At 46.4% G+C, this 25261-nt stretch overlaps 1 protein-coding gene and 1 long non-coding RNA gene across 5 annotated transcripts in view; one reads left to right on the top strand and one right to left on the bottom strand.

The window, feature by feature from the left end:
* Positions 1-10046: 10046 nt before the first annotated feature.
* Positions 10047-23236, top strand: LOC142660849 (trypsin inhibitor ClTI-1-like). 3 transcript variants are annotated; one of them, XM_075837796.1, is made up of 6 exons: positions 10047-10277; positions 11473-11737; positions 16563-17703; positions 18828-18868; positions 21708-21817; positions 23060-23236. In XM_075837796.1, the coding sequence occupies exons 3-6, from the start codon at positions 17658-17660 to the stop codon at positions 23142-23144; spliced, it is 282 nt and encodes a 93-aa protein (XP_075693911.1). In that variant the 5' UTR covers positions 10047-10277; positions 11473-11737; positions 16563-17657; the 3' UTR covers positions 23145-23236. The 3 variants fall into 3 exon arrangements, 1 of the variants encoding a protein (XP_075693911.1); XR_012850574.1 differs by lacking the exons at positions 16563-17703; positions 21708-21817; positions 23060-23236 and having other exon boundaries at positions 10103-10277; XR_012850573.1 differs by lacking the exons at positions 16563-17703; positions 18828-18868; positions 21708-21817; positions 23060-23236 and adding an exon at positions 11844-11858 and having other exon boundaries at positions 10103-10277.
* LOC142660850 (uncharacterized) overlaps positions 16744-25261 on the bottom strand; it is a 35033-nt gene continuing 26515 nt past the window's right edge. Inside the window, exons 3-4 of one of the 2 annotated variants that reach the window (XR_012850575.1) lie at positions 18587-18729; positions 16744-17736 (exon numbers count right to left, since the gene is read on the bottom strand). This is a non-coding gene — a long non-coding RNA (uncharacterized LOC142660850). The remainder of the gene's footprint in view (positions 17737-18586; positions 18730-25261) is intronic. The other variant, XR_012850576.1, reaches the window with a different exon arrangement.

The following is a 25261-nucleotide window of genomic DNA, read 5'->3' as shown; positions in this document are numbered from 1 at the left end:
CTGCGGGAGGAAGTCCCATCACAGCGTGATCTAGCAAGAGAAACAAGCTGGGCATGAATGAAGACAAGTGTATGATGGTGATTGGTCAGCATTATACACTTTTCTTTACAACGCCCACTTGGTGAAGAGTAAAAAAACGCCCAATTGGGCATTTCGAACAAATTAGCATAAAACTAAAAATGATCATAACTTAGTCAAAAATAATAGTTTTCCAAAAAACAACAACTGTTGTTATCTACATTAAAGCGCCTATTAGATTAGGTAGGAGATATGGCAGTTATAAACTGGTGACAGAGCCTCTTTAATGGGGTTGTCTCAAGATTAAAAGTTATCTGCTAACCACAGGATAGGTTATAACCTGCTGATCGGTGGGGGTCCGACCGCCAGGACCCCCCACCGATCACGGGGTCTTGTTTCTCTAAATGGAGTGGCAGGTTGCTCATTCTCTATGCCAAACATGAACTGCCGCTCCACTCATTCGGAGGAACAGGTCCCCCGTTTTCATGATTGGTGGGGGTCCCAGCGGTCAGACCCCAAACGATTAGCATGTTATCATCTATCCTCTGGTTAGGAGATAACAATTAGCCTTTAAATAGAAACGGTGTAATGCTTGACTTCTCGTGTGGTGGTGCTTCTGAGAAATGTAACACTTGCTGCCAGGTCCCCCCACAAATTAGAGCTGATCGAGTCCCAGCAGCAGGACACCTAGTGATCAGCTTGTTGTTGAGGGTCCATTTTAACAAAAATAGATTGCCCAAACCAGACAACCCCTTTAAAATAATATGCCCAACTACCAGGAGTATAGCAAGCCGACGGGGCACCATCCAGGCATGGACTAAATGAAGAGGTGGTTGCATATACTGCGCAGTTCTATCCATTCAACTCTATGTTAGTTACAGAAAAGGCCAAGAAAGCTTATGAGAATCCTTGTCCTTCTGATGGTGGTCCCAGAGCTGGGACCCCAGCTCAGACATTTATAGCATATCCTGTGGATATCAGTTAATAGTAATCACATTGAAAGATCATTGCAATCAGTCTCTCGCCAGTCTAAACTAGCCGATAACAGGGAATGCATTCAACTGCAGAAAAATGGAGAAAAAATAGACTTTAGGTTTAGTGTCACTTTAAGAACCTTCTTCTATACTTTGATATTGTCATGTAGGTCTATTGCTGTAACAATACGATAATAATGTTTTATTCATTGTTTTTTAATCAAACCGTCAAATTATAACATTGTGAATATATTGTTAATTTTTAAAGAAAGAATCCAAGACAGCAGAATTAGATTCAACGACATTTCAGCAAATAATTCCTGTCCTACCATCCATCCAGAATGTGTTTTCTCAGTTGCCTTGAAAGATACGGTTCCACCCTGCATGTGGGATCCAGACACAGTTGTGAGGATGGAAGCCCACACAATGAAGACCTGAAGTCCAGCCATTGCTGCTCTTCTCTTCCCGTCTGTACAGAGTGTCGTACATCGATGACTTTTTATACTTGAATAATTCTTAAAGGGTGAACATCGTGTTACGATTGTGTGAAATTTTCATTATAAGATAACAGGGTAAACTTAAACTGTCCATTATCTTGACGTTTATAAGTGTCCTATCTATACTTTACGTACAGCGAACTGAATGAGGAAGTTGTTATATAATTTATTTGTTATTACAGTTCGATAAATCATTTCTTAGCATTTTACCTTTATACAAATCATCATAAAATCACAACACTTGAAGGAATTATTTCACAAAGAAGCAGAATTTAACCTCCCATTATCAGCTGTAAATACAAGGGGAAGCCGCATCTGGACTCTAGGCATACATTGCTCCTGCAGCCTCCGTAATGCATGGATGCATCAGATCTCTGTTCTGGCACATAGATGTGGGTTCAGAGCTGGTTGACGTCATATGATGTCATATGCCGCCCTATGACGTCATATGCCCTAATAGAGCATACGGACAGGGGTATCTTCTTGAGACAAGCCCTTAAACATCAGCATGTTCTGTACTGGTAACTTTGTTTATAGGTAATGGCAGAAATTCATGGGCTCCAATAGATAATCTATATGAGCGTCCTTCCAACCATCAGGAGCAACTGACGTCACAGGTGTCGGGGCGGACATACCATATGCGCAACCTATGTGCACTAGAGTAAGTAAGGAGGCCAATTGGCACCTTAAAAGCGGCTGCCCATCATCAAGTAGATTGTATATAAGAGACTGAGGTAATGACAATGGCTCACAGTTATTGGTGGTTTCTTAGGGTCCTATGACACGACCCGACATGGGACGTGTAAACGAGCGCCGATCAACGAGACAGCTGGTTGATTGGCGCTTGTTTGCTCCTTTCACAAGGAGCAATGCATGGGGACTAGCAATTGTTACTAGGATCCCTCATCCCCATACGTTTTATGGTGCCGGCAACGATATTTCATGCTGCATGAACGAAGCATGTTTGCCCGATAATTGACCCGTGTAAAAGGGCCTTTAGAGAGACATAAGGGGGTGCGCTATTGTAGCTATTGGAGGGCTATGGGCCAATATGCTCTTCTTGTACGGGGGCCCTTTGCTGTCTTTGTCCATCCCTGCCATAGGTAATGATGTATAGAAAAAGAAAAAAGGAGTGATAAGGTCATCACATGGAGACCAATGCCATATAAGGACCAACTCATATACACACAGAGTTGGGTTTTGACTCTGTGTGAGGACCACTACCATTTAGGGACCAGCACACATGGGACATTTTATAGGAACCCTTTCAACTTTCCATGATGTATATAGAGTGTGGAATAAAACTGAAATGCACAAAGGAAACTCACAAAAATACAGGGAGAACATATAAACTCCATGAAGATGGTTCCCCCGGAAGCAGGGCCGCCATCAGTGCAGTACCGCTGGTACTCCCATAAGGGGCCTGTTCAAGAAAAGAAAGAATAGGGGCCCGCCCGCCGGCCCTGTCCACCACCGCCCAAAGTTAATTTGGAGAAAGGAACGGGCCTCATTATATTGAAGGGCCCGTTCCCGTCTCCTAACTGAGGCCCCATGCACATGGTCGTGCTGTATTCACGGCCCGCCGTTATGGGCACGGCCAGCCTATGGCGGCTGCAAACAGCCACTCACATTTTCGGCCCGTGCTCCCATACAAAGTATGGGAGCACGGCCCATAAAAAGCAGATATATGGGAAGGTGTCCTGCGGTCAATAGAAGTGAATGGGTACGTAATTGCCGCAAGTCCCTGCCTCTCCAGGGAACTACTGTCCCATACTGAAAACATGATTACAGTACGGGACAGTTATCCGGGAGGGGGCAGGGACTCCTAGGGTCGTACATAACTATGATGCTAGGAGCCCGGCTCCCTGCAGTGTGTTCGGTCCGGGGCTTGCGGCCGAATACGTTCCGTCCATTACGGACGTAATGTGCTCGTGTGAATCCAGCCTTAGGAGAATGGAACAGGCCCAGCAATATAATGGGGCCCGTTCCTTTCTCCAAATTAATTATGGGTGGCGGCGGTGGACAGTGCTGGATGTGCTGGCGGGCAGGCGGGCCCGTTTCTTTTTTTTTTTTAGAGCTGGACTCTGATTAGTTGCTATAGGCAACTACATAAGGTCTTGCTCTCAGACAGGCTGGATACCTCTAATGCACAGGGCAGAGGTGATAGGGCTCATTTATAAAAACAAGTGGAAAGAAAAAGTGGTCCTGTTGCCCATAGCAACCAATCCCATTACTGATTTGAAGCTGAGGTAGTATGGGCAACTCTCACACTTTTAGTGGCCCTAGTTTGCATAAATAAGGCCTGTAGGATGTATTCACAGTAGAAATAAGACTCTGTTCACATCTGTGTCCTGGTTTATAACGGTTATCACCGTTGCCCGACGAACCACATTGACTTATAATGGGATCCTTCAGGTTCTGCCATGGCGTCCGTCGTTTTGACAGCAAAAATAGCACTGCTTGCATGATGAGTTTGGCTCTGTTCACATCACCATTTTTTATTGCCATTATTCTGATCCAGCCTGGATCCATCACATGACGGAAAGCGACGGCGCTTAAAGGAACCCATTGACTTTAAAGACGAGGCTGGACGGCAGCACGGAGGGCTTAAGGGAAAGCCTCCATGACTGCCATAGGAGGGAAAGGTTAGCCCAATAGGAAAAGAAAGGGTTAGTGGAGGCAGGGAAAAGGGAGGAGACGGAGAGGGGAGGAGGCGTGGGTGAGGTATCTGTTCCTCCCGCTGTTTTCGGCATTGAGCCGGAAGCAGCGGGAGGAACAACAGGTAGAAAAATTAGCTCTCACTGCTCTGACTTACAATGTCTTCTCCGGTCACGTTGCTTGAGCAGCTGCGGGCAGCAGCTGCGTTCCATGATCCGGGCTGGCTGGAAGAGACAGTTGCGGCGCTAGCCCGGATCCCTCAGGCGGGCCCGTCGCGCTCTGTGTCGGCAGTTAGCACAGACGCGCTCCCCTCCCCCGCCCCCCTCGCAGGCGCTGGTGATATGGCAGCGGGGGGAGAGTTGATTCTTGCTGCCCTTGCTCCGATAAAGCAGAGGGCGTCGTCGGGAGCGGCGGTGGCTCAGGCTCGGTCACCCCGCCATTCCCGGCGGTCCCGTCCACCAGAGCGTCTGAGTCCAGATATGGCCCCGCGGGCCCGGCGTCGCAGGGGGAGCCCTTATAAGGACGCTGCAGGCCAGGTTGCTGGGACGGGCGCCTCCTCCCAGGGCCTGCGTCCTGGCAGGTATCCCCAGCCGCGACGGGGCTCGGCGGTTAACAGGGAGTAGCAGGCCGGGCTCCCTATCACGCCCCCGCCTTCAGACGCAGTGTTCCGGGTTCAATCCACGGCCGCCCCGCATGGTGATGTGCCGGCCAGGGGGCAGGCTTCCTCGAGATCATCGGTGAGGACGCCAAGATCAGCGACGACGACGAGGCAACAAGTCCGGTCAGAGGTCTGGATCCCTGCGGTCGGGCGGCAGGTGGTCGGCCCCTCTGCCAGCGTGTCGGGGTCCCCGTGTCGGAGATGTCGGTGCGAGTACCAGTCGGCAGCGAGAGAGGATCTGGAAGATGGAGAGTGGCGCGGTCAGAATTTTCCGGCTGGCGGGAACACAGCACCTGGGCAGCCTGGTGATTGTGTAACTCCTACTTTACCGTATCCAGCAATTTTCATGTCGGGTGTTGGGGGTGGGGCAGCGAGCGCAGAGGTAGCGGCTGTTGATAGTGGCGTTGTCGGGCGCGATGGCTTATCGGATTTGGTGGGTTGTTTGCGTGAGTTAGTCGGGCGCTTAGATAGGGCAGCAGCGCCTGTAGTTCCGGCGGGGTCCCCGGTAGTGGTATGGGAAGGTCCTCGTGATGTACAGCCGCGGTCCATGGTTGGTGATGTTCCAGGGGTGTCTAAGGAAGCAGTAGCAGTGTCTGTCCAAACTGAGGCGCAGAAGGATGGGGATAAAATTAGGCTTGATGATCGTGCTCGGGGCGAGGTTTACGTCTGTTTTGAAAGTCCTTTAGGGGCTCACCTTAAACAGGAGGTTAGGGAACGGATTTGGAAGGATGAGTACGTGGACATTTTTTCTCTTCTGCCGCTTGCAAAGTTCAACTTGGATAAGGGCAAGCGGGATGAGAGTAAAAAGGAGGAAGAGGTATAGGCTTATCCCGCATGACGTTCGTCAATTGGTCGCAAGCTTTTGCTATTTTGGCGAGTGTGATCGGGGAAAAGGCGCCGGAAAATTGCTCGGCGTTGTTTTGTTATTTCGATGCCATCGGGGAGGCCTATCGGGCGTACGGGGGTCAGGCGTGGTTGCGGTACGATGAGCAATTTCGCCAGCGGAAGGCGGTCCGGCCGGCGATTCGGTGGGATCAAAAAGATATTGCACTGTGGTTGCGGCTTACGGCCCCGGTTAAGCAGTCCTTTCCCGGGAGCGTTGGCCACGGAGGTCAGTCTAGTCAGTCCGGACAGGGTTCCGGGTAAAAACTTGGGTTCTGCTGGCAATTCAATGATGGCCAGTGTAAGTTCGGGGCCACATGTAAATTTAAACATGTCTGTTCGGAGTGCAACGGCTCCTCTCATGGGGCCGCAAAATGTATTCGAAAAGGGAAGCGGTCAGGCCCTCAGTCCTCCTCCGTTGGTCAAGGGGCGGTCGCCGGTGAGGGTGGAAAGGATGGCACCGTATCTAAATGAATATCCGAATAGGGTTGCAGCCAAGTTAATTTATGAGGGGTTTTTGTTTGGTTTTGTTATTCCCCCTCCTCTGTATGAGGTTCCGGTTACACGGCGTAACCTTAAGTCGGCATATTTGCACTCGGCGGTTGTTTCGGAAAAAACTTTTGAAAGAAGTTTCGTTGGGTCGCATGGCTGGGCCTTTTGCCGAGCCGCCGATTGTGAATCTAGTGGTATCCCCCTTGGGTATTGTGCCGAAGCGGGAGCCCCATAAATTCCGTTTGATTCAGCATTTGTCCTTTCCCTGGGGATCGTCGGTAAATGATGGGGTAGATCACGATTTATGCTCGGTTGTTTACACGTCATTTGATAAAGCGGTAGCGTTAGTGCGTGAGGCGGGACCCGGGGCATTGTTGGCGAAGACGGACATTGAGGCGGCTTTTCGCTTGCTGCCGGTACATCCGGAGAGCCAACGGCTGTTGGGTTGCTTCTGGAACGGGGGGTTTTATGTCGATAGGTGTCTTCCAATGGGGTGTTCTCTTTCTTGCGCATACTTTGAGGCTTTTAGTAGCTTCGTGGAATGGGTGACGAAGGGCGTAGCAGGGGTGGACTCATTGATACATTATCTTGATGATTTTTTGTGTGTCGGCCCTTGCGGTTCCCCTGTTTGCGGTAACTTATTGTATTCCTTGCAGAAGGTTGCGACGGATTTTGGAATTCCTTTGGCGCCTGGTAAAACTGAGGGCCCGGTCTCTACCATCTGTTTTTTAGGGATCGCAATTGATTCGGTTGCTATGGAGTGCAGGCTGCCTGCGGATAAATTACTGCCCTTGCGGCATGAGGTGAGGCGGGCCTGCCGATTGAAGAAGATCACTTTGCGAGAGCTCCAGTTGCTGCTGGGGAAGTTGAATTTTGCCTGTCGGATTATGCCAATGGGTAGAATTTTTAGTAGGAGATTGGCGGCAGCGACGGCGGGTATCCGGGCATCCCATCATTTTGTGAGGCTTGGGCTGCAACACAGGGCAGATCTGCAGGTATGGGATGATATGAGCGAGTTGGAGTTGTTTACTGACGCGGCAGGGTCCGGTGGTTTTGGCACGTATGCAGGAGGTCAATGGTGTGCGGGGAACTGGCCGGAAGGTTCGTTTCCACTGCGATAACATGGGGGTGGTGTTAGCAATTAACAACTTATCAGCATCTTCTCCACCTCTGGTTCAGTTGTTGCGTCACCTAGTGTTGGTGTGCTTGTCGTTAAACGCGTGGGTAGTTGCGGTTTCCAATTGTATTGCTGATGCTCTTTCTCGCTCGCAGTGGGATCGCTTTCGTCAATTGGGACCGGGAGCGGATCTGTTCGGCTTGGTTTGCCCGGAGCATCTCTGGGATCTGGTTTCGGCCCCGTGGACAGGTTGATTGAACGGTCGTTGGCTAGTGCGACTTGGAACACTTATTCTGAAGCAGATCAGAGGCGACCCGTGTCTTTCACCCTCCTTGGTTCGCTGGGTGCATCGCTGGGGGCTGTTTGTAATTCACCTTATGAGATAGAGTTGTTTCGGTTGGCTTTTTCCCTCACATTTTTTGGAGCACTCAGAATTGGGGAGTTGGTTTCTCCTAGTACGGCGAGGGCTGGGGGATTGCGACAGGCGGATGTGGGTCTATACGGGGATAGACTCGAGTTGTTTTTGCGGCGGTCCAAGACTGATCAATTGGGACAGAGTAAGCGGATAGTGTTGTTTGCCCTCCTCGGGTCGGCGATGTGTCCGGTTGCTTGTATGGTTGCGTTCAAGCCACGTGGCGAGGTGCCTGAGTCGCCATTGCTCCGCCATGAGAATGGCTCGTTTTTATCTAGGTATCAATTTGATGCTGTATTCAAAAAATGCTTGGCTGAGGTTGGAGTTGGGTACGGGTGTTACTCGTCTCACTCGTTCAGGATCGGCGCGGCTACAGAAGCTGGGCGTTGGGGGTAGGATGACGAGGGTGTGCGTCGCATTGGCCGGTGGGAGTCTAATAGGTTTAGGACTTACGTGCGCCCTCATTTGTTGTGAGTTTGTAAATTGTTTCTGATGGCCTTTATTTGCGTTTGTTTGTCCTTTCATTTCAGATCATCGCCCCTGTTTAGTTTGGCTGTTAGGACATTCTTATGTGCATTGGGGGGCACTGCGGGTGGACGTTCGCCCGGATGGCCGCCAGCTTCGCATTCCGCAGCAAGATGCGGTTTTACATTGGCTGGGATTTCGAGGTATGTTATGGAGCCGGGTATTGACCGAGTTTCAAACATACTCTCAGCTATATAGAGTCCCAGAGGTTTTGGTGTTACATGTTGGGGGGAACGATCTGGGAGTACGCCCTTTTCGCGAGCTAGTGCGGGATATAAAGCACGATTTGTTGTGTCTGTGGGTGTCTTATCCATCCTTAGTGATTGTTTGGTCGGACATAGTTCCAAGGAAGTTTTGGCGCTTGGCAAGATCAGTGGAGAGGGTTAATAAAGCCTGCATTAAGGTGAACCGGGCGGTGTCACGTTTTGTTGCCAAGAACGGGGGCATTTGTGTTCGACATAGGGATTTGGAGTCTGGAGTTGGAAATTATTGGCGGAGTGATGGGGTACATTTGACCGAGGTTGGAATTGATCTGTCGAGTCTGGCCTTAGCAGAAGGAATTGAGAGGGCGGTTGTGGTATGGAGGGACTCACAGGCTTAAGGTAGTCAAGGCCTGTTTCGCTGTGGCGGGGGGAGTCCTTGAGGTTGATCAGTACAAAATGGTGGGGGGGGGGTCGCATCGGGGGTATGTGTCCCCCAAAAAGGTATATCATTTGAAGACTTCATAGGGTGTTATTTCCTTTGAAGTGGTCTTCTGGTGGTTGGAGCCATCTGCAGAGGTGAGCGGTGCCTCCGAGCTGGTTTACGGCTGGAGGTAAAGAGTTGGTGGTGGTGTGCAGATGGCTAACTTAAAGGAAATCCGGTTTAAATGGCTTCAAGGACTTCCCCTGCTCTGTTAAGTGTTAATAATGTTGATTGTTATTTCTGATTCTGACCCATGTTGGGTCATGTGAATTATAGGAGGAATTCTCTGGTCGAATTCCTAAAGGAGTTATCTGAATGTTTCGGATTAAATTGCATTTAAAATAATGTAAATAAATAAACGGCTGCTGTGGCCATTTCACATCCAACCTCGGTTGTCACGTGTCGTTATTTGGCGGTGGGCAAAAAAAGGGTGAATAAAAGTTAAATGGTTTAAATAACACATGACTCTACTAAGGCCAGTCATGGGTTTTAACGAGTTTTTGTTCTGGTTTCCACGATTTTACCGGAACGGAGATTCCAAACATAGCCTCCGATGTCGGTGTGAACATAGCCTGAGTTGTAATTACATCGCTGGTCATTTGGAAAATACAAAAATAAACAATGGTGTTGACTATCGCAAACAATCAGAAAGCTGGAATCTGATTTTTGCAATGGACATTGATTGCTAAGGTTTTTATACGCATTCGTTTTCATTCAATTACTTATCTGCCAATTTAGTTGATTTGACCCGACAAAAAATCCTGTGTATCACTATTAAACGTTATGTATGTAAGGATACCAGGAGGCAAGACGCATGAGAGATACTTTAATAAAAATCTTGCCATGCCGTGTGTTTGTTAGGAAGTGCCCAAATAAAGCTGTTGCCTAGCAACAGGTTTCTCAGTTGGCAGGTGACTACGTTGGCTCATCAACTGCCAGACTAATAAAATATTGATGATGCACCGTCAGTGGATCTGCGCCCTAAGATTATCTGCACCATAAAAAGTTAGGTATTTTCACTAATATATTACCCGTGATCTAAAATACCAGAATGGTGAAATAAATTACCACCCTCTTCCACAGACTCATATGAGAAGGTCAGGAGATAGGTTAACAGTTGCCACCTTACTGTCTATTACATAAGAGGCTGTCAGACAATGACAGACGCAGTCACAATAGTCTCAGTCTATAAAAATGGTGGCCCAGTAGATTCCTGGTGACCTATGTACTATGACAGAAAACATCATGTCTTGGGAAACCATGTCTTATCAAAAACATCGCAAGAGAAGAAGACACAAGAGGAAGAAGAGGTCACATAGACAGTGTAGACGTTGTAGAAGAAGACATGGTCTAAGAAGAGGTTGGTATAGCACAATTCTATGTTGAACCCAAAGGAGTGTTGTCCACTTTGGTCAATTCTTACTTGTTCGAAGGGTCCCTTGACAATAAGCTGATCACAAGTTGTCCCCCTGCTGGGACCCCAGTGATCAGTTGTGTCCGGTGAATAAACCTGGCAAAAGGTGTTCAGTTTGCCTGCAGCGCCACCACAGGGTGAATTAGGCACTACCAAGTGCCCATTCATATCAATGGGTTGTCTGTGTAATACAGGATAGGACAGGTCCTCCAGAGAAAGAGACGCTCTTTGTAACCATTCTCCTCTCTGGCCAAGAGATGAGAATCCTGAGCAGAGGACCCCCCTCTATTACATTTTTTTTTTTAGTTAAACTTTTATTAGGACTCTACACTAACTCTGTAATTTATTTGCTCTCTCCAAAGTGGCCCGTTTCTCCGCTGTCGCAGCGAATCACATGACCTCTGACGCCATGTTTCATTTAACCTCTGTATACCGATCACATTTGCTAGGAGCCAACAGTCCTAGCACAGTATATGGCACATCCAGAAGCAAAGACAACAAGCGGCGTGTAACGGGAAGGTCAATAATGATTTTTGTTAGGGCCTGTTCACATCACTGTTCGCTTTCTGTTCCAGGGTTCCGTCAGAGGTTTCCGTCGGGTGAACCCCGCAACGAAAAGTGAAAGTGAAACCACAGCTTCCGTTTCAGTCACCATTGATATCAATGGTGACGGAAACATCGCTAATGGTTTATTTTCGTCACCATTCTGGCAGGTTTCCGCTTTTCCGACTGAATCAATAGCGGAGTCGACTGCGCTATTGATTCCGTCAGAAAAACGGAAACCTACCGGAATGGTGACGAACGGAAACCATTAGCGATGTTTCCGTCACCATTGACACCAATGGTGACTGAAACGGAAGCTGTGGTTTTACTTTCACTTTCCGTTGCGGGGTTCACCTGACGGAAACCTCTGAGGGAACCCCGGAACGGAAAGCGAACGGTGATGTGAACAGGCCCTTATTGGAATATGGGCTAGAAATTGTCTACAGTAAGGAATAAGGGGGAATCTTGAAAAACGGCTTTAACTCAGAATTCCCTTGTAGGGTATATGCGAATGGGTTTTCTAGACTGGACATCCCCTTTTAATAGACTTATGACCCTTCCGTAACTCTATAACCTAGTTATGTATTACTTTATACAGCCACAAGAACTAGACCACCACTGGATAACGCTGCCTTGGCTGACTGCATTGATGCCATAACAAATCATCTCAGGTCACTACAACTTTTGCAGAGGTCACCAGCTAAAGGCTGACGGAGGTCTTCGTGTACTTGCCATAGCAGATGACAGGGGTGACCATCTTCTGTTAAAAATATCAAGAACATATGGACACAAGAGGAGGAACCTAGAGAAGGAACCATTGTAAAAGCAATAAAGCATTGAAAAAAAGAAAAAAGACCCTACTGGTAAATTATGTTTTGTAAGGGTCTTTTTTTTCTATAGTTGAATTTTTTTTATCCCTATCTACTTCAACCAGGGAAAATCAATGTCTGTGTAATCAATGTCTTCCAGATCGAGAGCCTTTCTTTGTAACGACTTTTTACTCTGGCCACCAAATGAGGGTCCCAAATGGGTGACCCCCTGCACCAACTTACAATTCCCTATGCGGGTATATGGAAAATTGGTTGTCTTATCCTACAATTCATTTAATTATTCATTTACATGGATGTATTTCAATACAAGCTGCTCTGTTGATTGGATATATCTACAAATATGTCCAGGACATGGCTTGATACACACCGCTAGGACTTCAGGTCACGTACCGGAGAGCGGGGGCAAGGTTAGTATGTATTTATAGGGAGAGGGTAGGTGGAGCGCAGAATACATGATATTGTATCTCCCTGCCGGAGTATCCCTTTAAGAGATTAAGACAATCACGCATAGTAAAGGCTCCTATGCCCACAAAACATTTCGATCTACTATCGAATGTTTTTTGGTTCGAAAATTCGTGCCGAGAATCTGCTGGACATTACCATCAGGGCAATTTTTGATCCTGGCAGAGAGAGAACCCTTTCCTGACAAATAAAGAGCGTCATTGATGCCTTGCCACGGCTCTCATGGGAGCCATGCACTAGACGGCAATGTTTATTTTAAATGTCAATATGAGCTGCATTTACATTTACCAATTTTACGGCGGCACAATTGATCAAGATTAATGCTGGCCAATTATCAATATGACCGCTCGGGAACAAGCGAATAGTAGCTTTAATTGGCCAGCGCATTGGGTCTTAACTTTTTGGTGTCATTGTATGGGCTGATTCAGACGAACGTTGCGTTTTTGCGCGCGCAAAAAACGCTGCGTTTTGCGCGCGCAAAAACCACTTGACAGCTGCGTGTGTCATCTGTATATGATGCGTGGCTGCGTGATTTTCGCGCAGCCGCCATCATAGAGATGAGTCTAGTCGACGTCAGTCACTGTCCAGGGTGCTGAAATAGTTAACTGATCGGCAGTAACTCTTTCAGCACCCTCGACAGTGAATGCCGAACACAATATCGAGAAACCTGTTAAAAAAAAAGAAAAAGTTCGTACTTACCGAAAACTTCCCTCCCGGCCGTTGCCTTGGTGACGCGTTCTTCGTGACGCGCCTCTCTTGACATCGGGCCCCACCTCCCTGGATGATGCCGCAGTCCATGTGACCGCTGCAGCCTGTGCTTGGCCTGTGATTGGCTGGAGCTGTCACTTGGACTGAATTGTCATCCCGGGAGGTCAGACTGGAGGAAGAAGCCGGGAGTTATCGGTAAGTCAGAACTTCTTTTTTTTTTTACACGTTCATGTATATTGGGATCGGAAGTCACTGTCCAGGGTGCTGAAACAGTTTAACTCTTTCAGCACCCTGGACAGTGACTATCTCCTGACGTCGCGTACCGGAAATTTTTTTGCCGGGTTCGGCCAAAACGAGTTCGGCCGAACCCGGTGAAGTTCGGTTCGGTTGTCCGGGTTCGCTCATCTCAAAGACACTCCGTTTGGATGTTTGGAAACAGAAAAGCACGTGGTGCTTTTCAGTTTACATTCATCCTTTTGACAGCTGGTGCGCTGTTTCAGTCGGTTCGCACGGAAGTGCTTCCGTGCGACCTGCGTGGTTTTCACGCACCCGTTGACTTCAATGGGTGCGTGATGCGCGAAATACGCGGAGATATTCAGCATGTCGCGCTTTTTGCGCAGCGGACAAACGCTGCGCAAAAAGCACGGACTGTCTGTACTGCCCCATAGACTTGTATTGGTTTGTGCGTGGCGCATGAAAACCACGCGGCCCGCACGGACCCACTACACGTTCGTGTGAATCCCCCCTATGTCAGATGAGAATTGAAAACCAGCTCGGTGCTAAATTTAGTGTTATTAAGTTTATAATACAATACTATATATATAATGTTTGTACCTGCGTGTGTACACAAGGACAGATTATCAAATGTAAACTGTCCGGAATGGGGAAGCGAAACATCATTTTTCAAGCGAACACAACACATGTTATCTAAGCCTTTCATGAAGATTAATGATATAGAAAGTTCAGTCACAAAACCAAAGAATTAACTGATCTTAAAGCGTACCTCCAGTTTCATTGACATTATATAGAAAAACAATAAGGGTATGTTCACACGCAGTGAGAAAAAACGTCTTAAAATACGGAGCTATTTTCAGGCGAAAACATCTCCTGATTTGCAAACATTTTTTTAACAACTCGCATTTTTCGCTGCTCAATGGAGTCAATGAAAAACGCCTCCAAAAACGTCCCAAGAAGTGTCTTGCACTTTTTTTGACGAGCCGTCATTTTACGCGCCGTATTTTGACAGCGACGCGTAAAATAAAGGCTCGTGGGAACAGAACATCATAAAACCCATTGCAAGCAATGGGCAGATGTTTGTAAGCGTATTAGGGGTGTTTTTTCAGGCGTAATTCGAGGCGTAAAACTTTATATGGGAGCAAGGGACGAAAAATGCATGTGGCTGTCCGCGGCCGGCCATGCCCATAGTCACGGACCGTGATTACGGGCACAGCCATGTACATTAGGACTTACACAAGCCCCGGGTAAAGTGTATCAGCTGGGAGTTTAGGTTACTCACAGATAATTTATTAGGTCGGTACCACAAGTAGCAGATTTGCTGTGGATTTGTGATATACAGTACAATACAAGTGGATGTTGCTTTTAAAACCCCATTCACATGTAGCAGAAGAAATCCGCACAAAAATCCGAACAAGCTGATTTTCACGGATGACTAATTTTTCCCTTTGCAATGCATATTGCAATTACAATGCATGTATCACATGTGGATTTTGCTGCAGAATCGCCACTTATTTACGGCGAAATCCGCTGTGGATTTTCTCCGCTACATCGTAGCTTTAGGCCGGGTTCCCACATAGTGTAAATGCTGCAGAGTTTCCGCAACGGAACTCTCAGTGGAAATTCCGTAGCATTTACAGTAGCAGTAGAGTGCATGAAATGTAGAAAATCTGAAGCCCACGCTGCGGAAAAAAATAAATTGCAGAAAAGTCACGTGGAAAGTGTTCTTTGGTGCAACATTCAATTCTATAGCATGTCAATTTGTGCTATGGCTTCTGGGCGGAGATGCTGCGTGTTTGGCCCATAGACTTCAATAGGGAGCTGGGATTCTGCAACAGATTTGTTTTGCCGCGGTTTTTGCAGCGTTTACGCAGGAAAAAAATTCTGTTGAAGAAAATCCGCATCGCATCCGGTGTGCGGGAACATAACCTTAGAGTGGATCTGATAGTAGCAAACATTATTATATCTGTACAGGTTTTCAGCTTCTGGATGTAAACACGACAGCAAACAGAGATCTTGAAAATGTTGAGGAACTGAAACACAAACTATAATAGAAACTTTAAGGCTGGGTTCACACGTGGCGGAATTTCACTTAAATTCCGCTGCGGACACTCCGCAGCGTTAATCCGCAGCGGAGCCGTTTCTGCATTGACTTCCACTTCTATTTAGAAGTGTTCGTTTAGACGATGCGTAACATTCCGCTGCGGAGCATAGGCTGCGGAGCGGAATTTGGTGTCCGCAGCATGCTCTGTCTGTTGCGGAGCAGTGGCGGACTCATGGCGGAATTTCTCCATTGACTTCAATGGAGATTCTAAGTTCCGCAATGAAGTCCGCAGCTGTCATGCACATGTCATGTGTGCTGCGGATGCGTCTTGCTTTTTTGCCATGACATTTCTTCATTCTGGCTGGACCTATGTATTTCTAGGTCTACAGCCAGACTGAGGAAGTCAATGGGGCTCCCGTAATGACGGGAGCGTTGCTAGGAGACGTCTGTAAATAGTCACTGTCCAGGGTGCTGAAAGAGTTAAGCGATCGGCAGTAACTGTTTCTGCACCCTGGACAGTGACTACCGATCACAATATACAGCAACCTGTAAAAAAATATAAGTTCATACTTACCGAGAACTCCCTGCTTTGGCCTCCCAGGATGACGTTTCAGTCTAAGTGACGGCTGCAGCCAATCACAGGCAAAGCACAGGCTGCAGCGGTCACATGGACTGGCGCGTCATCCAGGGAGATCGGGCTGGATGCCGAAAGAGGGACGCGTCACCAAGACAACGGCCGGTAAGTATGAAATTCTTTTACTTTCACTAGGGAAAGTGCTGTCCCTTCTCTCTATCCTGCACTGATAGGGAGAAGGGAAGCACTTTTCCCGCAGTCCGCAGCAGCTAGTCCGCATCAATTTACTGCACATTTTGTGCAGATCCGCAGCAGAATCTGCAACGCAGATTCTGTGCGGCATTGATGCGGACAGTTGCGGAGGAAATCCGCCACGTGTGGTCATGCCCTAATAGAACTTTTCATTAAGCAGTAATTAAAGGGGTTTTCCGAGTTCATAAAAAAAAAAACAAAACACTGAAAGGACATTTGTACTTACATAGTTACATAGTTAGTACGGTTGAAATAAGACACATGTCCATCAAGCTCAACCAAGGGACGGGAAAAGGGAAGGGATAAAAAACATGTTCCTACACTAGAAGTGTAATTACTTTGCAGCCGCTGTCTGCATCCCCATTGCACGCTGTTTGTTTACATCGCGGGGCTGCATCTCCATCGGACATCTAATATGACTATTCATAGTGTGAAGAAAAAGGTTAAAAACACCAGATGTCGGTGTCTGGGCCAAATTGCTAAAATACTTCTGTTCTTGTTGAGGTTCTGGGTGGTTCAAGGTACAGTAAATTTTGAAGGAAAACTCAATTTTGAACTACAATTTAATTCTTTGCTCATTATAGGCGCTCAGATGACAATTACACAGTTGTCGCTTAGCAGTTGGGTCACATGTCTGACTGCAGGGTGGAGCTAAGCTGTTGTCTGTTTCCAAGAGCAACCAGAAGAATTTTGAGAGAAGCTATATATATGAATGGAGAGAAAAACCACATCAAATAACTCAGAATCTGTGCAAAAAACTGTAGTTATCTAACTTTTTATTGAGATTTCTCTCGTCACAATAGAATGATATCGCATACATAGAAAATAGAGGGCCACATAGCAAAGATCAAAATGGGGCCCCGTTATGGTGGCAGGACAGAAGGGCCTGGTGTTTGTTTCCTCCTATCACTTTTCATGACTTTTGAGCCAACATCCTACACCTTTATTTGTTAACAATGCAGTTCCTATGCAGTGGGGAGTCTTGCACAGGTACCCACTACCCAGTAAAAAAGGGTATGGGTCCACAAATAGCTGAGCCCCTTTGTCCAAGGGCCCCACTTAAACCGCATGGTCTTTCTTTAAGTTTGTATGCCCTTGCCCGTGGTTTAGTCCTGTGGAGTACAATATGTCGTCTGAAATAAGGGCCCCTGGCATTCGGTCAATTTCCAATACTCTTAAAGCTCCAAAGACTTGAAACTTTTTCCATAGACTTCCATGACTTCCACTGATTTCAATGGAGCAACGGTTCCTCACGCTCTGCTTTATCTCTCAAAAAGTCAATAGGTTTATAGACATTCTGAACTATAGAACTGGACAAGTCAAAAGTCGACCTGTGCCAAATGGGCCTTAGAACCAGGAGCCCTTTGTTCAGGGCAATGCTGAAAGTCTTAGCTCTACTAAACCCACGACTGTCGTTTTTTAACATGTCGAAATGATAGAAGACGCTGGATCTGGGACATTGTCTATGGAAGCCACCTGAACTGAAATAACATTATAAATTGACTTACGCTGACTATGACCTTCAAAAATCATCAAATAAAATTTACTACATTGAACTGATGTTCCAGTTGTAATAAATCTCTTAGATGAGACCTGCACATACTTCTGCTATAGATAAGACACGAGAGCTTTACATATACAGGACAACTAGCGCTGGAGGACTGAAGAGCTGAAGCATAATGTATCCCGTCCTGTTCAAAGTTCTGATCTTCAGCCTGGTCTCAGGTAAGTGCCGCTGTAGACCGACCACCATACTTTCTAGAATGAAGTGATAACTAGGTTAGTCTTCTATTCAGGAGAAGATTCAACATTTTATACCATTATATAGGTAACCAGACAGTATTTATAGCTCATCGCTGGAAGGTCCTCCATGTAAAGTGGTTGTCTTGACTGGAGATCCGCTTGTTATGGGTACGGCAGATTAAGGAGGGGGGCTTCGTAATTGATTGTTACCAATCAAAAATGTCAAGCCACCGTCCATAGATTTAAGAAAAAGGTTGTGGTCCTAGTACAGTCCAGGAGAGCCTCAGATATACATAAAGCAAGGATTGTGAATAGTGTTCCCTCTAAGCTGCGCTCTCTGGAAAGGAAAGAGTTAAAAAAACAAAAACGCTCTAATGAAGTCAACAAGCTCGATTACAGCTCTACCTGTCTACAAGGTGTGGGATTTTTAACTCTAGGTTTTCCTGAACATACAGCTTAGAGGTTATGATCCTGGGCAATCACACATTAGATGGACTTATCCGATAGGATGTATAACAAGGGTATGTCCATAGTACTCAACATGCGAGGTCCCCGCTCAAAGCTCTACCTGGTATTAAGCTATGCACCTGAGTCAGCTGGACATGATCAGGCGGGGGTTTTGATTTTCTGGGTGTAAATAAAGACGGTTTCCATTCACTGACAACAAGCAGAGATCTTCAAATGGTGAAGAATTGAAACACAAATTAAATTAGAATGTTGCATAACTTCTCACTATACAATGATTAAGCTTTATTTACCAAAAAAATCAGAAACCCCCTTTAATTTTGTTGGTGCTAATGGGCATGACAAAAAGTTGCTCCGAGGGCAACAGTCATAAACAATTCCACCTTATGATAAAAAATACCTGGCTATAAAGCATAGGTTGAATAGGCGTAATGGCTGTATATGTAAAATGTTGTTTTTTTAAAAAAAAAACCATTCCTCGTCTCTTCTCTTCTCCTCCTCTGATTTGGTAGATTCTTTTTTGCTGTGTAGCCCCAATCTAAACTGACAAAGAATAGTGAGAATACAAAATGTGTGGTGTTGCCCTTTAAATGCACCATATACAGAGCAATACACTTACTGTCATTATATTCTATACACAGGCATAGTCTTAGCAGCACCAAATGTGAAGAAGACAATGGAGGTAAGATGAAATGCTTGGGATCCCTGTTATACTACAGTAAAGCTGAATTTGCAGGAACTACAAGTAAATTGTTCACTTTGAGCCAATTCTCCAATTATAATAATTATAATTGTAATTCCATAATAATATTAAAGGGTAACTAAACGTTCAACAAACTTCTAACCTGTCATAGTGACATGTCAGAAGTTTTGATTGGTGGGGGTCCGAGCATTGAGACCCCCAGCAATCGCTAAAATGAAGCAGCAGAAGTGCTCGTGTGAGCACTCAGCCGCTTCGTTTCTGTTTGACTGAAAGCCGATGTATCAGAGTATGGGCGTCTATGAGCCCGTACTCCGATAGATTGATCTCCGGAAAAAGCTGAGCAGAAACTAAGCGGCTGAGCACTCACACGAGCCCTTCTGCAGCTTCGTTTTAGCGATTGGTGGGGGTCTCAGTGCTCGGACCAGGGCCGCCATCAGGGGGGTATTAGGGGTACTGGTGTGAGGGGCCCGGCCAAACCCAATTGAAAGGGGGGCCCGGCAACTGCCGCGACTTGCCATTGGTAGAAAAAAACGGGCCCCTGCAATGGGGCCCGTTTTTTTCACCACAGAATGTCATGAGCTGCGGGCCCCCCTCTAGTCATGGGGGCCGTCGAACCGCCCGCCCGCGCGCGCGACCGATCGCGCGCACAAGGAAACTCCCGCGCGTGCGCACTCGCGAGCGTCCGCGAGCACGCACCCACGAAAGCCCGCACTCGAGATAGCCCGCGCGCGCAGCCGCGAAAGCCCGGAAGCGCTCACCCGCGGAAGCCAGAGTTTTTGGGCCTTGATATTGACTCGGACACTGCGTCAGAATCAGCACCAAACAACTTCCAAAACCGCCTCCCATTGATTTAATCTGAAATCAATGAGAGCCAGTCGCGGAAAAAAGAAAAAGCAGCACGTCCTTTCTTTCCGCTGTTCCGCCTCTGACCTCCCATCGAAATCATTTGGAGGCAGAAAATGCATTTTTCGCTGCATTTTTTGTCTGCTGTCCCCAATCGCCGCGGGCAAAAAATGCGGCAAAATAGTGTGGGCAAGTCAAAATCTGCCTCAAAATTCGGTGCGTGGTTCCAGTCGGTCGCCGGTGCGCGGGCAGGCGCTCGCTCGCGGACGCATGCACTGTCGGTCGCGGGTGCGTGCGGTCGCCGGTGCGCGCTCGCGGACGCTCGCGAGTGCACACATTCGGGAGTTTGCGAGTGCGCACGCGTGGGAGTTTGTGGGTGCGCGCGATCGGTCGCGCAGGCGGTGTTTGACGGCCCCCATGACGAGAGGGGGGGCCCCGCAGCTCATGACATTCTCTTGGTGAAAAAAACGGGCCCCATTGCAGGGGCCTGTTTTTTTTTTTACCAAAGGCAAGTCGCGGCAGTTGCCGGGCCCCCCCTTTCAATTAGGTTTGGCCGGGCCCCTCACATCAGTACCCCTAACACCCCCCTGATGGCGGCCCTGGGTAGCATGATATAGTGCTGGACGGAGTACCGTTTACAGGCGGTGCCACGGTAGGGGGGCCCAGAAAATGTAGCTGTATGGGGCCCTGAAATTCCTGATGGCGGCCTTGGCTCGGACCCCCACCAATCAAAACTTTTTGATGGACCGTTCAACTGTTTGTTCAACGTTTACTTACCCTTTAAAGGTTATGTCCTCCATTTCAGACATTTTTTAGTTTTATTATACTGGTTGAAGAGGAGAAACAAGGACCGCAAATCCACCATATTAATCAATGAATGGTTAACATTTCGCAATGTCTGGTACCAGCACTCCACGCTTTTAACCCAGCCGATTTTAATTTAGGAATGACCTCATTAGTGTTTTCTAAAGGTGAGTTCATCCCATCTTTTCACTTGTTGTGGTGCCGTGTGGTGGTGTCTGTTGCTGTAGTTCTGCACTTGTGGGGGGACGTGGATCAGTGCCAAGGTGGCTTGGCCTGGCAGCAGGGGTGCTTCTGGGCCGCTCCCTCTGCTGGTTGGGTATTGTGGTGGTGGGCGCCGCCATGCGGTGCTGAAACCAATAGAGTAGGGACCCACTTATCGGAGGTCGCCGTGAAGTGGCAAGTGGGCTTATACAATTTGATCAAAATGTTAACTAAGAACCTCATGTTCATTGATTAATATTGTAGATGTGCGGTCCTTCTTTCTCCTCTTCAACCAGTATATTTTTGTTTTATTACACCAATGCAACAAAAACAACAACTTTGTAATTAGTCTGAATTAAAAACCTATTTTTCGTATACACTTCAAATAAAGTGCTATGTGTCTCCATGGTTTCAGACTACAAACCAACCCTGTGTAGTCATATTTCCACCCATCTGTCCTCTACTTTTTGTTAATACACCAAATGGAATTTATCAAGAAGTAGGGGACAGATGGAAAAGCGTAACAAATGACTGCAGGATCACACTGCACAGGGTTTGTTTGTAGTCTGTAACTATGGAGACACATAGATCTGCATAGATGCTGTAGGCACAAAACGCTAGGAGATTTTTAACCAAGACTATTTGCAAAGTTGATTCATTTTTTTTTTCCCTTTTAGATGCATTGGAGATATAAAAATGTCTGTAAAGGTAGAAATCTCTTTTATTTGTAATATCCTGCAATACCATTTAATGATTTGTACGTATCAGAATGCAACAGACATTGACACATAGGGGGCGTCCTAAATGCATAAATAGTACTTGGTGGCTTTACAGTGACATTCATGAAGCACAAGTATGTTTGGCTAATATTGGTATAAGACAATGGATCCATTATATACATTATTCGTGCCATATTATAATTTAGTCTGGTTAATACAGTATATAGTTTCCTGTGATAACACCTGTGCAGCCTTTGTGTTCCAGGTATGAGGATGCCCCATGTCCTTATGAGAATAAGCCAGTCTGTGGCACAGATGGATATACCTATGGAAATGAATGTCAACTCTGCTTGGAGAACAGGTAAATTATAACATTATTATAACATCACAGTTCTGTAATAAAAATGGGAAACAAATCAAAACTCTTCATAAGTTTGGTTGTGCTGCCATCTGCTGGTCAGAAGGGGTACCTCCAGGACTATTTTCTATTGACAAGAGATATGTCAAAAGTTATAGATTAGGCAAAAAACATGAGAATTGTGAATCCTCTAACACCTCAACCCTGTGGCAAACAAGTCTCTAAGATTCAGTGAGACCGTGAAGATGTCCAGCACTTGCCATAAATTTAATCTAGTAATATACCACTTTTGCTATACAGTTCTCGAATAAATAGTGTTGTTCAGTGCCCAGATCATAAAGCACACATTGCCCAGAGAGTGTTATGCATGCCCAAAAAGTGCTACATATAGTACAAGTGTATAGTACATTGCCTGCTCAGATACATAGTACATACTAAATTGCCCAGGGTGCCATACTTTGCCAAGATAGTCTAATATAGTGCCCACATAAAGCCAAACAATAACCACATAGTGTTATACTTTTTCCACATAGAATCTAATAGTACCCATTTAGTGTCATATTTTGCCCACTTAGAGCCAAACAGTGCCCATATAGTGCCAAGCAGCAGTGCAAAACAGTGCCCATACTGTTCCCCCATGGAGATATTCTGTATCTTTATGGAAACCACAAAGTGCTAATTAGTGCCTGCCTAAAAGCCATACAGTGCCCATATAAAGCCAAATGGAGCCCAATTTAGGACATACTGTGCCCACATAGTGCCAGGTGATAGCGAGAGTGCAACAGTGCCCACATAGTCAAACAGTGCCCACATAGCGCTATACTGTACATAGGAGAGCAAAATAGTGTTTAGAGAGTACCATACTATACTGAGATAAATAGTGCATCTAATGCCCATTTAGTGCTCACAGTGCCCACATTGCGCCCACAGTCCGGTGTGATACAGGGCCTCCCAACACAGAGCAACTACCGCTTAGCCCTCTTTGTTCTCGTGTTGCCACTAAAGTCTCCTGTTAATAACTGGTAAAACTAGCAAAGTCTCACTGACATTACTAGTTTTACTATACATTAAAAAGTTTTTGAGTCCTGATGGGCCTCAGCTCTCCAAATTTTAGGACTTGGCAGGACGAAATAAAAAACAAAAAGACTGAGAAATACTAGTAGTCTGCTTGTGCTTTCAGATAAAAGTCTCGTACCGCTCTTAATTATATATCATTTTTGTTTAATTCTTGTGTATAAATTTCAGAGAGCGGACAAATAAAATCCAAATTAAAGATGAAGGTCGCTGTCCCCCATCTGCTCAGCAGAGAAGGATGAAGATGAAGCCGTAACAAATAATGCCGCCATTTCCACTGAAGGCGACATCAAGTGCAGTCCATACGGCAGTATATCGTTACATAACATGTTTATCCACTTGACTATATGGGTTGTCTGTTTTATTGCCAATAAAGTTTATTGAAACAAGCAAAAATAAATATTAATGCGTCCATGGGCTAGTTCTGTATACATGTATTTGCTCTTGGGGACTGAATAAGTGTAGAGAGAATATCCCAAAGTAGGAGCAGATCGAGTTAAACTTTATTAACAATAGACAATAATTGACTTATATTGAACATTTTAAATTTCAAAAAATATGGCTTTAAATAAAAACTTTCACCTGCCCATACGTGTGCAGCATGTAATAGACAGGGCTGCACAAACCCTGGGGCACTTTACGTTTTTTTCCTACCCTCCTCCGTTATTTAGATATCGGTGCCGTTATACTTGGCGCCCGATATTTAAAAAAAAAAACAACCTGATCTGTCAATGGGGCGTGTAATGGCAAGGGGACGTGTTACCATGGCTGTGACACTGTCCAATCAGCTACGGACAGTATCACATCAAGAGCCGGAGAGAGGAGAGCGTGTGCGCGCGCACGCTCTGACTCACTCTTCAGCTCTCTGCAGACAAGATCATACAGTCTTATCCTTTTCTGCAGCTCCGAGCTGCGCGTGGGCGCGCACACGCTCTCCTCTCTCCGGCTCTTGCTGTGATACTGTCCGTAGCTGATTGGGCAGTGTCACAGCCATAGTAACACGGCCCCTTGCCATTACACGCCCCAGTGACAGTTCAGTAGGTTATTTAAATATCGGGCACCAAATATAACGGCACCGATATATAAATAATAAAGGAGGATAGGAAAAAAGTGTAAAGTGCCCAGGGTTTGTGCAACCCTGCCCATTACATGCTGCCCTCAGCTGCACATGTGTGGGCAGGTGAAAGGTTCTCTTTAATCTACATAATAAAAGTTACTTTTTTGATTTATTATTCCAATGTATCTAAAATAAAAAATTAAACGATTTTGCAAAGTCAGAATGAAAAAAAATCTCCTACTGTTTTGTGTATGATGTTCAAATGCAGAGCTACAGTATGTGTCTCCATAGTTACAGACTACAAACAAACTCTGTGTAGTCATGCTGCCATATTGCCATACCAAATGCAAGTTAGCAAGAAGTAGGGGACAGATGGTCACCCGATTATTGGCCCATGTAAAAGGGCATTTAGTTCATATTAGTTAGCAGTGCTTAACTACTGAAGGCACGGGTACAGCCAGTGCATAGTTGCCAACATTTGATTTTTTTTCCAGGAAAACTTATCTAGTGGATGTTGCCAACGCTCTGGCTGGGGATTCCGCTCCTGGAGGAGCCCCTGACGTCACTGTCCATATATGGACAGTGAGGTCAGGGGCTCCCTCTATCAGAAAAATCCCAAGCCAGAGTGTCGGCAACGCTGTAGCCGGGGATTCAGCTCCAGGAGTGAATGGCAGAGTGGGGAGCAGATAGTTTCCTGCTCTGCCATTGTATTCAATTGTATCTGTGTCCTGAGGACACAGATGCAATTGAATATGGCAGTTGCCGGGACACGTTCGGGACAGTAATTTGCCGGGTCGGTCTCTGTAAATTCAGGACAGTCCCGGTCAAATTCGGGACTGTTGGCAACTATGCCAGTGTTCAGCTCAGTAAGCCAGTGTCGGTAATTATTTTTCATCGGCGACATTAATGGCCAGTTTTTAGCCCCTGGTGAGTAAACCTACATGGTTATCACAGGCAACTCACCAATCTCTGTCCGCCATGCCAGAAGATTGGTCCAGCAGCTCCTGAAAGTGGAGTGAAAGAGCAGGGAGAGGTATCGTTTGTCTGGTGTCTGTATAAAGGAGTATCTGGTCTGAGGTCTGTATTAAGTGGTGGTCTGTATAAAGGGGTCTGTGGTCTGTATAAGGACTGGTCTGGGGTTTGTGTTATGGGGATAGTCTGGTCTTGGATCTGTGTTAAGGGAATAGTTTGGTCTGTGGTCTGTTAGGCCTCATGCACACTTCCGTCGGCCGTTGTATGGCCGCTAATGACAAGTCCGTGAAACACGGACCAAACACGGACGGCTTCCGTGTGCAGTCTGTTATTTCAAGGACCAA

This window comes from Rhinoderma darwinii, chromosome 9 (assembly GCF_050947455.1).
Source record: "Rhinoderma darwinii isolate aRhiDar2 chromosome 9, aRhiDar2.hap1, whole genome shotgun sequence".
NCBI lineage: Eukaryota > Metazoa > Chordata > Amphibia > Anura > Rhinodermatidae > Rhinoderma > Rhinoderma darwinii.
Note: the sequence above shows the minus strand (reverse complement) of the source record. Positions and strands in the feature narration are given on the sequence as shown.

Excerpts from the sequence above, each read along its gene's own strand:
- LOC142660849 (XM_075837796.1), top strand. The coding sequence starts at position 17,658 with ATGTATCCCGTCCTGTTCAAAGTTCTGATCTTCAGCCTGGTCTCAG. Across the intron at positions 17,704-18,827 it reads GATCTTCAGCCTGGTCTCAG|GCATAGTCTTAGCAGCACCA; the intron begins GTAAGTGCCGCT and ends TTCTATACACAG. Across the intron at positions 21,818-23,059 it reads CAACTCTGCTTGGAGAACAG|AGAGCGGACAAATAAAATCC; the intron begins GTAAATTATAAC and ends TATAAATTTCAG.